The 16,537-nt window shown below is 54.0% G+C and overlaps 1 protein-coding gene across 3 annotated transcripts in view; it reads left to right on the plus strand.

Annotated features, from left to right (window-relative positions):
• SHANK2 (SH3 and multiple ankyrin repeat domains 2) overlaps positions 1–16,537 on the plus strand; it is a 648,778-nt gene that overhangs the window by 67,626 nt on the left and 564,615 nt on the right. For all 3 annotated transcript variants that reach the window (XM_064370277.1, XM_064370276.1, XM_064370278.1), the window contains exon 2: positions 3,525–3,743. In XM_064370277.1, the coding sequence (XP_064226347.1) occupies positions 3,537–3,743 (207 nt within the window). In that variant the 5' untranslated portion in view covers positions 3,525–3,536. The remainder of the gene's footprint in view (positions 1–3,524; positions 3,744–16,537) is intronic.

Genomic DNA, 16,537 nt, shown 5'->3' on the forward strand with positions numbered 1-16,537 from the left:
TGAGGCAGGAGAATGGCTTGAACCCTGGAGGCAGAGGTTGCAGTTAGCCGTGATTGCACCACTGTACTCCAGCTTGAGTGACAGAGTGAGACCGTCTCAATAAAAAACAAAAAATCAGTGAATTTGTAATATTTATACATTTCATGTTTTTGCCCCAAATCTGACATATCTACCTGATATCTCCAGATATCTTGGTGTTTGATTCTCTGCGGAGCCTCCAGACCTTGCTGGTCTTCACCAGGCTAGAGAATCCAACACAGACCCCTTGGCCCACCACCCCGCACCGGCTCTCCCGTGGTGTTGCCAGATAAAATGCAGCACACCCAGTTCTGCCTGAATTTCAGATGAACAGCAGAGAGTTTGTTAGTGTAAGTATGTCCCATGCAGTTATTTAGGACATGCAAATAATTGGGGCATCCCTCCCTCCCTCCCTCCCTCCCTCTCCCTCTCCCTCTCCCTCCCTCCCTCCCTCCCTTTTTCTCTCCCTCCCTCTCCCCCTCTCTTCTCTCCCTCCCCTCCTTCCTCTCCCTCCCTTCTTCTCCCTCCCCTCCTTCCTCTCCCTCCCCTCCTTCCTCTCCCTCCCTCTACCCTCTCTCCCTTCTTCTCCCTCCCCTCCTTCCTCTCCCTCCCCTCCTTCCTCTCCCTCCCTCTACCCTCTCTCCCTTCTTCTCCCTCCCCTCCTTCCTCTCCCTCCCCTCCTTCCTCTCCCTCCCTTCTTCTCCCTCCCCTCCTTCCTCTCCCTCCCCTCCTTCCTCTCCCTCCCTCTACCCTCTCTCCCTCCCTCTCCTCCCCTCCTTCCTCTCCCTCCCCTCCTTCCTCTCCCTCCCTCTGCCCTCTCTCCCTCCCTCTCCTCCCCTCCTTCCCCTCCTTCCCCTCCTTCCTCTCCTTCCTCTCCTTCCCTCCCTCTACCCTCTCTCCCTCCCTCTCCTCCCCTCCTTCCTCTCCCTCCCCTCCTTCCTCTCCCTCTGTTCCTCTCCCTCCCTTTCTCTCCCTCTCTCCCCCTCTCCCTTCTCCTTCTCTCCCTTCCTCTCCCTCCCTTCTTTCTTTCCTCCTTTCCTTCCTTCCTTCCCTTCTTGTCTCCCTCCCTCCCTCCTTTTCTCCTGCCCTCCCTTCTTTCCTCACTCTCGCCTACCCACACAGTCTGCCGTCCGTCCTCCATCCATCCATCCATCCATCTCCCTCCCCCGCTCCCTTTCTTCCAATCCCTCCCCGCTGCAGAGGAGAAATTCCTTTGCCTACTACCCTCCTAGGTTCTCTATCTGGGGCCCTGAAATTGAATTGACATAAGACAGAGTCGCAGGAGAAAGACAGTTTGTGAACTCACGCAGCACCTGTCCGCGAAGAGGTCTCAAAAGGTGGCTAGAGCTTGGGCTTGGATAGCGTGTCAGCGCAGGAGGAGAACCTCTGTAGAGAAGGGACAAGACAAAGCGCAAGGCCTGTGAGTTCCTGGAGGGCAAATTGTGGGGCGGCCAGTCCTTAGGAAGGAAGCGCAGCGGAAGGCTGGTCTGTTGGTAAAGTCGGCTCCATAGGCTCCTCCAGGGTGGGGCTGACAAGGGTCTAAAGCTGTCTCCAGTGATGAAGTTTTGTCCTTCCTGGTGTGGTGGGGGTGGGCACTCCCTCTGAATTTATGTCTTGTTTTGAGGCACAGAAGCGGCGGGGAAGGCAGCAGGCTGTTCTCACACCCGCTTCTCCATCATCTTCAGCTCAGCGTGGTCCTTATGCCCAAGTGGCATATTTTGGGGCAGCCTCTTCTGCCCCCTGCATTCCTGCCCTCCTTTCTTGCTCCTTGTGAATGATTTCCAACCGAGAGAATAATACGGCAAACTTCTGTGTCCTCAGCTGTATCGAGTTTGACATTGCGCCGTAGTTGCTGGAACTGCTCTCAGGAAGTGCGTGGCTCCACACGCAGCGTGGCCGGCGCCGCCCACTCCGTCTTCCTCCGAGAGGGAACTGCTCTCCTGCGTTGGGCATGTGCCTTTCCATTGGACTGCTTTGGTGCCATTTGCAGGGTGAAAATCCACGTGTTCCATGTTCCATCTGTAGGACTCTGGCATCTTTCCAGCCTTTATCTGGAAATGATGGTCTGTGGTTTGACTCCTTGTGCAAATTGCCTTCCTTCCGCACAGTGTTATGTTTTGGGGATCATCCACATGTGGCTTGGGTTCATTCATTGTCACAGCTGTGGATTGCATAGGAATGAAGAGGCCACAGCTTGATCAAGTGGTCCCTGGGTGACTGTGCATTCCCACTGGCTTCTTTGGTAGGAAACGATCTTACGTGTCTTTCCGTGGGCCCGTGGCCTTGCCCTTCTTGACAGAATGTGCCTGGAGGTAGAATTGCTGGTTCAGCAGGGCACCTCCTCCACCAGGTCCTCACGTCCCCAGTTCAAGCCAACTTTTATCCAACCCTTTCTGCTCTCCTGCCCTGCAGAGGTTGGGGGTGTCATAGATCCAGTCACCAAATAGTGGATGGCTGCTCCCAGAGTTCGGTCTGTGTCCTTCTTGAAGACCTTGGTCAGCCAGGTATGGTGGCTCACAACTGTAATCTCAGCACTTTGGGAGGCTGACACAGGCAGATCACGAGGTCAAGAGATCGAGACCATCCTGGCAATGTGGTTAAAACCCTGTCTCTACTAAAAATACAAAAATCAGATGGGCATGGTGGCATGCACCTGTAGTCCCAGATACTCAGGAGGCTGAGGCAGGAGAATTGCTTGAACCCAGGAGGTGGAGGTTGCAGTGAGCCGAGATTTGCCACTGCACTCCAGCCTGGCAGCAGAGTGAGACTCTGTCTCAAAAAAAAAAAAAAGCCTTGGTCTAAGGTGGTCATTGGCAACCTGACCTGGCTCTTTGTGGAGTAATTTTTACTGCACTTGGCCTTGAAGAAGCTGCACTCCCAGCTGCCCTGCCTCTTGGGGACCCCCGAGTCTGCTGGCTGCAGTCTGCTCATGACTTTGGGTTCTGCTCCCATCCTGGTCCGGGAGATTCTCTCATCTGTGAGCCTGGCTCTGGCTTTTTGTTCTATTTTTACCTGGTACCTATCATTGCTCTGTGTTTGAAGCAGAGGGGGTTATTACAGCGTGAATTTGCTGCCATTCTGACCTGAAGCCGGGGTTTCTTCCTCTCCTGCAGCTCTGTCCTCAAAGGGAAACGAAAGGCAGCCCTTTTTCTTACCTGGGCAGCTTGGACAGCCCCGTGACCCTTTGCTGCATCTTTGTAAGCTGCGGTCATCCCCACGGCTAGCCCAGGTTCCTTTTGAAAGCGAGGGTTTCACGGCGCCGGTACCAGAGCTTATGGGGTTTTCCTGGGTCCTGGCCGCTGCCTCTGGCTCAGGCTCCCGGGAGGAGCAGGTGGTGCTCAGGAATTGGTATGTGTCTACCCACAGGGCCCTCGCTGGCGGTCACACTGGCAAACACGGACTGTGACACCCAGCCCACGTGTGTTCCAGTGCCGGCACCCCCTGTGCCCCTAGATTTTCTCTCATTTTCACATTTCCTCTTCGTCTTCCTTCTCCCTGCCTTGAAGACACAGGCAGCCATGCCGCGCAGCCCGACGTCCAGTGAGGATGAGATGGCCCAGAGCTTCTCCGACTACTCCATGGGGTCGGAGTCAGACAGCTCCAAAGAAGAGACCATCTACGACACGATCCGGGCCACTGCAGAGAAGCCAGGCGGCGCCAGAATGGAGGAGAGCCAGGGCAACACGCTGGTGATCCGCGTCATCATCCATGACCTGCAGCAGACGGTGAGCCCCGTGGTCTGCCCTTTGGTTCACATCTGGACGATGTCAACTGTGGCTTGAACACCAGAGCGCTGCTCTGGTCCTTCCCGGACCCGCGGTCCCAATTGCTCTGGGCACACTGTGCTCCTTCCTTGCTCCAAACTTCTGCCCCCATCCCCGCAGACTTCCTACCGGTCCTGCCCCCCGCTCCCTGCTGCCTCCCCTCCTTATTGCCACTGTCACTGTCCCCACCGCCATCCGCAAACATTCACTGAGCACCTACTATGTGCCAGACATTCAGGCCAGGGTCCCAGAGATGGAAAGGAATGTTTCACAACCTTGCAGAGGAAAGCCGGAGGGCAGGTGCCCCCGTAGCTGGCCTCTAGCACCAAGTGCAGGAGGCTCTCAGGCCTGGCCCTGCTTTTCCCTGGTGCCTGACTCCACCATGCCAGATGCCCAGTGTCCTGTGCTCCCCTACTTCCAGGGGGTGCAGCTCTGAGCACCCCTCCCCCTGTGGCTGCTGTCCGTCTCCTCCTGTCCCTCCAGCCCTGGGCCCAGTGTCGTTCCTGTGGCCCCCAGAGCTCTCAGGCTGTCCTGGCCCATGCTGGCTGTGCCCTGAACGTCTGTCCTTATGCCTGGGGGTCTCTGTGGTTGGGTTTGCCTCCCGCTAGGAGGTTGGCCCCCGGGGACTGGGCTTTGTGTACAGGGGACCTCTGTGTGCAGAGGACAGGGTGTGGCTTCAACTGCTGTCCAATCCACCAGAACACGCTGGGGGCCAGTTGCCCAGCCCTGTTCCCTCTTGCTCATGGCAGGGCCTGTGCTGCGTGTGGTCTCAAATCAGAGGCATGGGATGGAGCTGGAAGCATGGAGCAGACATGATGGCTGTGGACAGGCACCTCATCAGGGTGACCTGAGACCATTTCACACGCCATCTGTCCACTGGGGAGTGCGGGTGGGGGTGGCAGTAGTAGGGGCCGGTGGTCCGAAGCCCTTTTGCTGTGGAGTAGACATGTTGGACACCGAAGAGTTAGGACTCAGAGGGGCATCTGGGGGAGGCCCCTGATGGGCTTCACCTGTGCTTTCTAGAAGGCTCTCCCGGGACCCCAGTGAGCTGGGAGGACCCTTCTCATTTTAGCTCTGGGTGAAAGGAATGGGGAGAGATGGGCTGCTGGTGTCGGCTGCTGCAGGTGCTTGAGGATGCGAGCCCCGCGCTCTGCGTCTACCCCGATTTCTGAGGATGGTCTCCCGGCCCCAGCCACGATGGGCAAGGGGGCTCCAAGTGCTGGAGGTTGGGAAGCCTTGTGCTGCCCACTGGCTGAGTGTTGCTGGTGCCTCAGTCGGTGCACGCCCAGGTCCTGGCTTCTGGCGCTGTGGAGGGGCTGAGATGCCCTGGGGTTAGCACCTCCCAGGGCTTGGTCCTCAGCGAGGGCTAAATGTGTGTCTCCTCTTTCCCCATTGCCAGCAGCTTGTGGCCCAGCAGGGACCCTCTGCTCAGCCCATCCCCAGCCCTGCTCCCTCTGGGAGAGACGTGAGCCGGGCTGAGGGGCTGATGTGCCGACACATTCCCTCTAGGAATGAGATCAGCCACGTGGCTTCACCGTCTGGTTCAAGCGTGTCCAACCCAAGGCCCGTGGGCCACGTGCAGCCCAGGACGGCTTTGACTGCAGCCTAACACAAATGCGTAAACTCTTAAAACATTCTGAGGGTTTTCTTGCAATTTTTTTTTCTCTTTAGGTCATCATTTCTCTTTAGTGTTAGTGTATTTCATGTGTAACCGAAGACAGTTATTCTTCCAGTGTGGCCCAGGGAAGCCAAAAGATTCGACACCCGTAGAGGGGAAGCTCAGGGTGGCCTGATGCCCAGAGTTAATCCGGCCATGCCATGGGCCCAGGGGCTGCCCTGGCAGTACAGAGGCTGTCAGGAGGATAAGCGTGGTGTTTGGGGATTCCTTCTTCTGTGTTATTTAATGCCTCTTATAACAGCTATAAATTCTGGCTATGAAAAGTTCAAGTAAGGCAGGAAAGCACAAATGCTGGGCTTAGCAATGGTGGTCCCGTCACCAACACTTGCTGACCGCATTCCGACACGCCCCTCCGCAGGATTACAGCCCATGGGTGGATGTGCATATGGATAGAGACATATGAGCGTTAGCTCAGAACACACGCTATTAAGAAGCAAGCATCGTCCATGTTACTTTATTTGACTGTAAGAGGAGAGAACGCTGGTGAAGGAAATGCTTTTTCTTTGTCACAAGAGACTTTTTCCATTGAAATCCGTGAGGTTGAAAGAAGCGATTATGAAACCCTGGAAGGCAGGAATTTTTGTGTTTTTATTAGTTTTTTCGCTCTCTCCCTGTGCCCTTTTCCTATATTGCTTGGGGGTAAATTAAGCTCACTGCTATAGTAAAAGGCCTTTAAATCTCAGGTACTTAACACACAGATGTCTAATTTTTTTCTCTCTTCTCAGTCCACCTGGGTTGGCAGGATGGAGAGGTGGGAAGTTCTGATCCATACAGACATTCAGGGACCCAGGCTCCTTCCATTCGATAGCTGGGCTACTTCCTGGAGCCTGGAATCCTCCACGGGGTCCTCTGTACCTGCCCAGAAGTTGAGAGAGGGAAGAGACAGACCTTGTAGGACACATCACCTTCCCTGGCTTCATGAGGAGGTTGCGTCTGATTGCAGAGCAGGCTGGGAAATGCCGCGGATGTCTGAGCCCAGGAAGAAAAGGGCATCAGTTCGGTGAATGAGGAGCTGGTTATGTGTGCATGGGTGCAGGCACATCTGTGCACACACACTCCCCCCAACCTCCTGAGTCTTGTTGGGTGTGGACAGTGACTTGTGCACGCTGCCACTGTCCCTCACACTTACTGTCCAGTGTGCGCCCAGGCCCCGGAGCCGTCTCTCTTGCAGGGCTCAGTGCCATCACCTGCCTTTGCAATGGCCTTTTCTTCGGCAGATCCTTTTTTGTGGTTCTTTTGCCTTTGATTGGATGGAATTCCTTGTTCAGTGGGTTTTCTTAGGAAGAGGTCCTGAGGGCAGTGCTTTCTCAGCGAATGCGCGGTCGATGCTCATTATCGGTGGTCCTTGTGTTCTAAAACGTTGCCACAGATGCTGAATGTGTGACTCCTCGGCCGTTGCTCGCAGAGGAAGTACCGTGTTTCATTCCTACAAGCCTCCAGTCACATGTTTGACCACGGGTCAATACACAATCTTATTTTATGTGCGTTGCTGTTTAAAGATGCCTGATGTAATATGTAATGTGGATTTGTTAACATTGAACTCACAGAGCTCTCACACGCACCTCCCTGAAGCCTCTCTGACACGTTTTCTCTGTGAGGCTCATCACTACCTTCTTGCCTTGGGAACAAGTAAACAAGTAGACAGCACTTCAGCCCTCTTCTCTCTCTCTCTCTTTTTTTTTGAGATGGATTCTTGCTCTGTCGCCAGGCTGGAGTGCTGTGGTGCAATCTTGGCTCACTGCAAAATCTGCCTCCCAGATTCAAGTGATTCTCCTGCCTCAGCCTCCCGAGTAGCTGGGACTACAGGCGTGCACCACCACGCCCAGCTAATTTTTGTGTTTTTTAGTAGAGTTGGGGTTTCACTATGTTGGCTGGGATGGTCTCAATCTCTTGACTTGGTGATCCTCCTCCCTTGGCCTCCCAAAGTGCTGGGATTTCAGGCGTGAGCCACCGTGCCTGGCCAGGGGCCCCTCTTAAATGGCAAAATCACCAACAAAAAGCAGAAACAGAGTGAGAACCATGGCACTCCATAGGCTACAGTCAGACACTCATTTGCAAGATGAGGGCCAGGATGAGAAGTCCGACCACCGTGCCCGGCCTGCTGTGATTTTCCTGAGCCTTTAATTGTTGTGTTTTGAGTTGGACCCGTTCTGTTCCTTGTAAGTTCCTAATGTACTGTAGTCACGCTCCTTTGACTTCTGTTTCGCCGCCTTGGTCACCCTCCCGTGTGAACCCCTGCATCGGGCAACTGAAACTTTGGCTGTTTTGTGCGAAAAGCATTGATTTTGGGATTACAAATAAATTTTAGCAAGTAGGTGCATCCCTGATACAGAATTCATGAATAATGAGGATTGACCGTATTTTGAAAATGCAAGCTTGTTCCCTTTGGACTGAAAGCTCTTTTCCTCTGTATTTGTTTTTGTTTTTGAGATGGAATCTCGCTCTGTCGCCCAGACTGGAGTGCAATATTTAGATCTTGGCTCACTACAACCTCTGCCTCCTGGGTTCAGGTGATTCTCCTGCCTCAGCCTCCCAAGTAGCTGGGATTACAGGCACCTGCCACCATGCCGGGCTAATTTTTTGTATTTTTAGTAGAGACTGGGTTTCACCATGTTGCCAGGCTGGTCTTGAACTCCTGACCTCAGGTAAACCTCCTGCTTCGGCCTCCCTAAGGGTTGGGATTACAGGCGTGAGCCACCGTGCCTGACCTCCTCTGTGCTTTTTAGTCACAGTTTCCCTCTGTGGGATGTTGTTTGATTGTCTTCTTGCCCTGAACATTGCTTTGGATACATCTGAGGCCACCAGATTTGTTTCCATCTCATAGGTGACTTTTTTTTTTTTTTTTTTTTTTGGACTAGATTCCTAAAGAAGTGGCTCCCGCTGCTAGACCAGGAAGTGTTAGGTGTTGGGCATTCTTGGTTTTTCCTAGAAAAACTTCAGATTCTGTTTAAGGATGTTTTCCTGTATTTTGTTATTTTTTCTTTGTTATTGGTTGGGTCCTTTATTTTAGAAATAGTAGTTATTCCTATGTTGGATTTTCCTTGTTCTTATCTGTTATCTTTTCCTCTAATTACTTTAATTGCTTGGCATTTTTCTGTTTGCTAGCGGTGATTTTCTTTCTTCTTTCTTTTCTTTTCCTATTTATTTATTTATTTTTTTGGAGACAGAGTCTCCCTCTGTCACCTGGGCTGGAGTGAAGTGGTGCCGATCTCAGCTCACTGCAATCTCCGCCTCCCGGGTTCAAGCAATTCACCTGCCTCAGCCTCCTGAGTAGCTGGGATTACAGGCGTGCACCACCATGCCCTGCTAATTTTATATTTTTAGTAGAGACCGAGTTTCTCCATGTTGGTTAGGCTGGTCTCAAACTCCTGACCTCAGGTGATCTGCCCACCTCGGCCTCCCAAAGTACTGGGATTACCAGCGTGAGCCATTGCGCCTGGCGTAATTTATAATGAAAAGCAGGTTTAATGGACTCACAGTTCCACATGGCTGGGGAGGCCTCACAATTGTCGTGGAAAGCGGTTGAGGGGCAGAGTCCCATATTGTTGTTGTTGTTGTTTGTTTGAGAAGGATTCTCACTCTGTTGCCCAGGCTGGAGTGCAGTGGTGCAGTCTTAGCTCACTGCAACCTCTGCCTCCCACCTCCCAGATTCAAGTGATTCTCCTGCCTCAACCTCCTGAGTAGCTGGGATTACAGGGGCCTGCCACCATGCCCAGATAATTTGGGGTTTTTTTTTTGTATTTTTAGTAGAGATGGGATTTCACCATGTTGGCCAGGCTGGTCTCGAACTCCTGACCTCAGGTGATCCACCCGCCTCAGCCTCCCAAAGTGCTGAGATTACAGGTGTGAGCTACTGTGTCCCGCCTACACTGGGTGGCTTTTCTATTTTGGGTCCCTTGGCCGGGGCTTCTGAGCCCCTGGGCGCAGCATTTCTTAGCGTTAACCTCTCAGTGGTGGAGAAGCCCGTAACCACCACCAGCGGACCCATGCTCAGGCTGCGGGGTTTTAGCCATTCGATCCCTTTACTTGCTGTTCTTGCTTATTGATACTAGAGGGAGGGCGGGGGGAACTGGGAGAGCGCCCCTTGTGGGTTTCAGACCCCAGGCCTAAGGGTCTGAATCAGGAAGTCAGAGGAAATGGCTGACGTCGGGCACTGACCCTCATGTGATATGTGTCTAAAGACACCTCCCGCCCGTGGGGAAGCCCAGCACTCTGGAGCCACACTGGGAGGTGTTTTATGACTTCCCAACGTTACCATGTGCCAGGCACTGTGTTAAGGTCTCTAGACGAGTTTCCTGTAGTTCTCTTGCAGCCTTGCAGCAGACAGCACTGGGAGCATCTTGGTTGATGGATGGCACACCTGTCCAGAGGGCGTGTGTCCCATGTGCTCACACGGAACACAGAGTGGAACCTGCAGGTGGGGAAGGTGGAGGACACCAGCCACCCCTGGAGCCCCACTGCTCCCTCCTAGTCGTGAGGAGGGTTTTGCTTAATCCCAGTTTACAGATGGGAACTGGAGGGTCGGCCTCCAGAGCCAGTGAGGGGCAGAGCCAGTGTCCTGGGGGTGCCCAGCCTTGTGCCTTGGAACCTGCTGGATGGAAGCCCTGGGATGCTGGCGCTGGGCGTGCCACCAACTGCCTTGTACTGCGCTGATTTGCACCTGCATGTCAAATTCGCGGCAGGCAGTCAGCCAGCAGGTAGTGCCGTGTGGGAGCAGCCTGGCCACATTCTTCCTGGCATGGGTCAGAATCACGTCCCCCTCCCCATTCACTCTGTGCTTTTGAGCAAGGGTCTGAAGGTCTGAGCCTTGGGGTCCCACCTGTCAGGGGGCACGAACGCCACTTGTGAAGTGAACCATTGCGGGCCGTTCTCCAGCCCAAGGGGTGCCCACAAGGGGTCTATTTCTGTTTCCTTTCTCCCGGGTCCACCCTCCTGCCGGTGCTACCCGTATTCGGAGGCTCTCATCAGCCACACAGGAGGAAGGCCCCGGCCATCTCAGCCAGTGAGCTGCTTCCTTGGCTGCGGGGCAAGGGTGTCGGGAGATCAGGGGCCTCCTGCACCCGGCCGGACCCTGCCTCCCTGCCTGTGTGACGCCTTCCTTGGCGGTGACCATCCCTGTGCAGGGCAGGCGCTCCCTCCCCAGAAGCTGTTCTGCCCACTTTGCTGGAGGCATTGGAGACCGGTTGGAGTGACAGATGGAGCCACAGCCCTGCTCCAGGCTGGACTTAACCCACAGCACCTCCTCATGAAAGCCAGAGCCTCCTCAGGGTTTAGTCTTCTCGTGGGAGCTGGTTGTTTCTGGAACCTTCCAAAGACCACTTTTCTTCACTCTATTCAAGACAAACAAAGCCCCTGGAGGCTGAAACCAGAAATCCCACGGGTGTGAGCTCTCAGCAACAAAGCAGACATTGTTCCCGTGTGAAATCCCTTGTGGGGCTGAGTCCTCTATGTAGCCAGGGACACGAGATGGTTCCTGGAACCCTGCCTGGAAGAGCCAGCCAGGAGCTGCTAAGTGAGTCTGCGCCGAGGCCCCAGTGCCCACCCGCTGGGAGTTGGTGCTGGAGAAGCACCTGGGCTGCCCTCTTCCCCCCAGGTGCAGCCCCTCATCCACTGCTGTCTGGGCCCACTGCTGCTTCTGAGTGAGTGCTGTTTCTGAGCCTCACTTTCCAGTGGAACTGAAGCTTTAAGTCTTTGAGTGAGAGCCTCTCGCAGTGCCCATGACCCTTCAGGCACAACTGAAGCCCTCGCTTGACTCGTCTTGTGTGGGTGGGCTTCCCGGCCAGGCAGGGAGTGGTGGGGTGGGCTCCGGGCACAGGGAGGGTGCCGTCTCTATAGCCTCTCAAGCGCCTGGTGGTGGAGTGCTGGCACCGGACATTCAGCGTGGCCTTTGAAAAGGTGGCATGTGCCAAAATCAATACAGGCTACAGTGAGCTCTGTGATTTCTGAGGGAGCGTGAATGAGGAAGAGGGAAGCAAACTGGCCCCGTGGCCCGAAGCGCTTTATCGTTTAATCCACAGTGAATGCCATGTTGCAAGTGGAGCAGAGAAGAAAGTAGGATGGGGCTGTGGTGTCCTTTCCCGGGCTCTCCTGCGGTGTGGATGGCGGCACCCCCATCCGCCTCTCCCCGAGGACTGGCACCAAGTAGCTCAGCTGATGCCATCATCCCGAAGGCTGATCCCTGCAACCTGGCCCACCTCCCGGCAGACGTTCTGTGCGTGAATCAGTGCTTCCATTTATAAAGCACATGCATGTTCAAGTGGGGCACTCCATTTAGGAAAAAGCGTTCCTGCCACCACCTGACCCCCTCAAACACCATGGACTGCCGTTCACCTTCCTCCCCCCGGCCATGTACAGTCACTCCGAATCCCCACTGCCTTTGCCATGCTGGGAGGGCCTGCCCTCTCATCCCGCTGTGCCTGCTTCACCATGTGCCACACACCTGCTGACAGGGATGTCCTCCCATCTGTCAGCTGCTTCCAAATGGACCCTCAGATTTCTTTTGTTTTTAGTTTTTAGTTTTTTTCTTTGAGATAGGGTCTTGCTCTGTCACTCAGGCTGGAGTCCGGTGGTGCAATCACGGTTCACTGCAACCTTGGCGCATGGGATGCTCCTGCCTCAGCTTCCCGAGTGCACGTCACCACACTGGGATATGTTTTCCCTTTTAGTAGAGACAGGGTCTCACTATGTTGCCCAGACAGGTCTCGAACTCCTGGACTCAAGTCATCCTCCCACCTCAGTCTCCCAAAGTGCTGGGATTACAGGCGTGAGCCACCACACCCTGTCGGATGTGCTTGATTCCAACGTGACCTTGGCCCGCCTGCTTATCATTGCGGATTAAAATAGAACCCCAAGAGCAGGGAGGTTTCACCTCCTCCTCCTCCAGGATTTAACCCCCTCTTTTTGGTCACAGGCACGTAATTACCGCATTTGCGTTTTGTATTTGAGGGTTCTTCTGCTTCTGAATATTAGGAGGACTCTACCTGTCCTGGCAGCATCTGAGCCCATCTCCCCCTCCTGTACCCGAGTCACACCCCTGGGGCTGGCTCCTCATCCTGCAGAGACCACAAGGTGCCCACCCATTGTGAGAGAGGGTTCTGGACGGCTGCTTCAGGGGTGGTTTGTTACCGTTAGAAGCTGTGTTTGGATGCTTTGCTGTGTGAGTATACCCACCCATTCATTGTGAGAGATGGCACTGGACAGCTGGGGCAGGGATGGTTTATTACTGTTAGAAGCATCAGAGTGGCCAAGTGTGGTGGCTCATGCCTGTAATCCCAGCACTTTGGGAGGCCCAGGTGGGTGGATCACCTGAGGTCAGGAGTTTGAGACCATCCTGGCCAAGATGGTAAAACCCCATCTCTACTAAAAATACAAAAAAAAAAAAATTAGCTGGGCGTGATGGCAGGCATCTGGTAATTCCAGTTACTCGGGAGGCTGGGGCAGGAGAATCTCTTGAACCCGGGAGGTGGAGGTTGTTGTGAGCCGAGATCACACCACTGCACTCCAGCCTGGGTGACAGAATGAGACTCCATCTCAAAAAAAAAAAAAAAACTGTGAGTGTGCTCACCCATTGTGAGAGAGGGCTCTGGACGGCCGGTGCAGGGGCGGTTCGTTACCTTAGGAAGCTGCGTTCGGGTGCTTTGCTGTGTGTCTGACTCCTGGTTCCTGGCCATTGTGAGGTGAGAGCTGGAGTCGTCTTCTAAGGAGTTAGTGGAGTCCACGTGTCTGGGAGACGGGTGGCTTGGGCGGCTGTGACCCTGAGCGGCAGCCTCTGCGTTCCGCTTCAGGAACGTTTGTCCTTGACTCCCTCGGGTGGATTTTTCTGGGTAGAAAGCCGGCTCTGGTCAGGTTTACCTTCTGCTGCATTCTCTTCAACACCTGGGCTTGCCGGGGAGTGGGTGGCAGGCGGGTTCCTCGGCGGGGCCTGGCTCCCTGCAGCCAGCACCCGTGTTAGCACAGCACCCACGGTTACGTCTCCCACTGCAGCCTCCCTTTGGGGGCCAGGCCTTGTTTCTCCCTCGACATCTTCTCAGTTGAAAGCCCAGGTACCCCTGAACTCAGGCTGTGCAAAACCAGTGCCATGACCCTAACTTCTCGGAACTCCAGACCTGGCCCCTCTGGTATTTGCTCTCTTAGATAGCGGTTACTTTTTTTTTTCTTTTTTAAAAAAGACTAAAAACAAAAAAGCTTGCTTTCTTTTTTTTTTTCAGAAAGCTTTCTTGAGTACAATTTACAAACTGAAGTTTCACTTACTTTAAGAATACAGTTCAGGGCCAGGCGCGGTGGCTCACACTGTAATCCCAGCACTGTGGGAGGCCGAAGCGGGTGGATCACCTGAAGTCAGGAATTTGAGACCAGCCTGGCCCACATGATGAAACCCTGTCTCTACAAAAAAACACAAAAATTAGCCGGGTATAGTGGCACACGGCTGTAATCCCAGCTCCTCGGGAGGCTGAGGCAGGAGAATCGCTTGAACCTGGGAGGTGGAGGTCACGCCACTGTACTTCAGCCTGGGCAACAAGAGCGAAACTCCATCTTAAAAAATAAAATAAAATTTGATGATTCCTGGTGGGTGGATTTGCTGAGTGTGCACCTGTCACCACCAGCCAGGTGTGGGAAGTCTCCATCCCCCCAAAGCTCCCTCATGCTGGGTTTTAGTGGGTCCCTGTCCCCACTTCCAGCCCCTGATGACCAGGAAGCCACTTTTTGTCTGTGTGGATTTGGCTATTCCAGACGCTTCATAGACATGGAGTCAACCAACATGTGGCCTCTTGTGCCTGGCAGCTTTTCCTCAGCACGATCGGCTTTTCTGGGTATAAATTTAATGGGTGCAAGTGCAGTTTTATTACATGGGAACATTAAAAAGAGGTCAAGTGTGGGCTTTTCGTGTGACCATCACGGATGATGTACATTGTACCTATTAAGAAATTGCTCAGCCCTCACCCGCCCAATCCGAGTCTCCCGTGCCCATCATTCCACGCTGTGTTCCTGTGCACACATTATTTAGCTTCCACTTATAAGTCAGAACATGCAGGATTTGAGTCCTTTCACATAAAGTAGTGGCCTCCAGTTCCATCCCTGTTGCTGCAAAAGACATGACCTCCTTTTTCATGGCTGAGTGGTATTCCATCGTACATATACACCACGTTTTCTTGACCCGGTCTTGGCGCACGCTGACGCTGAAGCATGACAGATTTGAGGTCCATCCCCAGGGTGACACTCAGCAGAGCCTTGTTGAACTGTGTTATGATTCCCACCATCCTGCATTTCCACATCTTGTGAGTCCCTTCTCATTCGATGGTCAGCTGGGTTCTTTCCACTTTTGGGCCGTGGGGACCGTCTTTGATTCAGCCGTCGCAGCCATAATGCAGGTGTCCTCCTGAGCTTCCACCTCCGCTACTCCTACAATCAGTGCCTCCCCAAGTACCTTCTAGACCCCTGCAAGCCTGTGCCGCTCCCTCAGCCTTCACCACCATCCCCACCCTTCCTGTCTTCTTCCTCTTGGGCAACCAGAACAGCTTCAAGACCAGACTCTCAGATGTTTTCCAGGTGACGCCTCAGGTGGTTGTGTACATGTGAACACCATGGCCACCGTGCCACGCGCAGCCCTCCTGTGACTGCTTCCCGGTCTGAGGGTTAAAAGCAGGTCCTCCTCCACTGGGCGCGGTGGCTCACGCCAGGAATCCCAACACTTTGGGAAGCCAAAGTGGGCAGATCACTGAGGTCAGGAGTTCAAGACCATCCTGGCCAACGTGGTGAAACTCCGCCTCTACTAAAAATAAAAAAATTAGCCGTTGTGGTGATGTGCGCCTGTGATCTCAGCTACTCGGGAGGCTGAGGCAGGAGAATCGCTTGAACCTGGGAGGAGGAGGTTCCAGTGAGCCGAGATCATGCCACTGTACTCCAGCCTGGGCGACAAGAGGGAGACTCCATCTCAAAAAAACAAAGTCGGATCCTCCCTAGCCTGGGCACACACCTATTGGTAGTGTTCAGGTCAGTGGATTTTCGCTGAGGTTTCTGCAGCTTTGTGGCTTCTCCTTGGGCTCTCTTCACAGGGCGATTTCACGGCTAAGGGCCCGTAGGGACGGCCGGGCAGCACTCCTCTCCACAGGGATACCTGGTGCAGGCTCTGCTCATCCCCATACCCCATCAGCCGGTACAGCCAAGTGAATGCTGAGTGTCTGGCTATGGAGTGAGCGAATTCATTTAAACCCTTGCCTCTGTGGGGTGAGGGGTCCATGGCTGCACTGAGCCCGAGGTGATGGGAAGGGGTCTTCAGGGGCAGCCAGCCTGCGGTATGCATAAACTTGACGCATTGACTCAGCAGAGAAGGCCGAGGGCCACGGGAGCAGCGTGTGTGAGGCAGCGGAGGTGGGCGGTGGGCGTTGAGGTGTAGGGACATGGCAAGGACCTATGGTTGTCCTTGATGGACAGAGGTTTGGTACAGAGCATGGGACATCATTTATATTTGAAAAGGGTGATCTTCGCCTCTCTGGCAAGAGGAGAAGGATAAGAAGAGATGGGGGTGGGGCTGGGCACAGTGACTCACGCCTGTAATCCCAGCACTTTGGGAGGCTGAGGTGGGTGAATCATGAAGTCAGGAGTTTGAGATCAGCCTGACCAACATGGTGAAACCCCATCTCTACTAAAAATACACAGATTAGCCAGGCATGGTGATGGACACCTGTAATCCCAGCTACTCGGGAGGCTGAGGCAGGAGAATTGCTTGAACCCGGGAGGTGGAGGTTGCAGTGAGCCGAGATCATGCTGCTGCACTCCACCTGGGGCGACAAAGTGAGACTCTGTCTCAAAAAAAAAAGAATTGAAGATGGGGACTCCAGGGAAATGGTGCTGGAGGTTGGGACCCCGGGGCAGGGGGGCAATGCAGGGAAATGTGGAGACGTGCAGACACTTTCCTATGACTAACTGGGGGGCTGTCCTGGAGAGAAGGTTTAAGACGTGAGGCCTGCATCTTTGCAGTTTCTCAGCTCATGCCTGTAGTCCCAACACTTTGGGAGGCTGAGGTGGGTGGATCATTTGAGGTCAGGAGTTCGTGACCAGCCTGGCCAACATGATGAAA

Source organism: Aotus nancymaae, unplaced genomic scaffold (assembly GCF_030222135.1).
Source record: "Aotus nancymaae isolate 86718 unplaced genomic scaffold, 86718_ANA_hifiasm-v0.15.2.pri h1tg000106l, whole genome shotgun sequence".
Classification (NCBI taxonomy): domain Eukaryota; kingdom Metazoa; phylum Chordata; class Mammalia; order Primates; family Aotidae; genus Aotus; species Aotus nancymaae.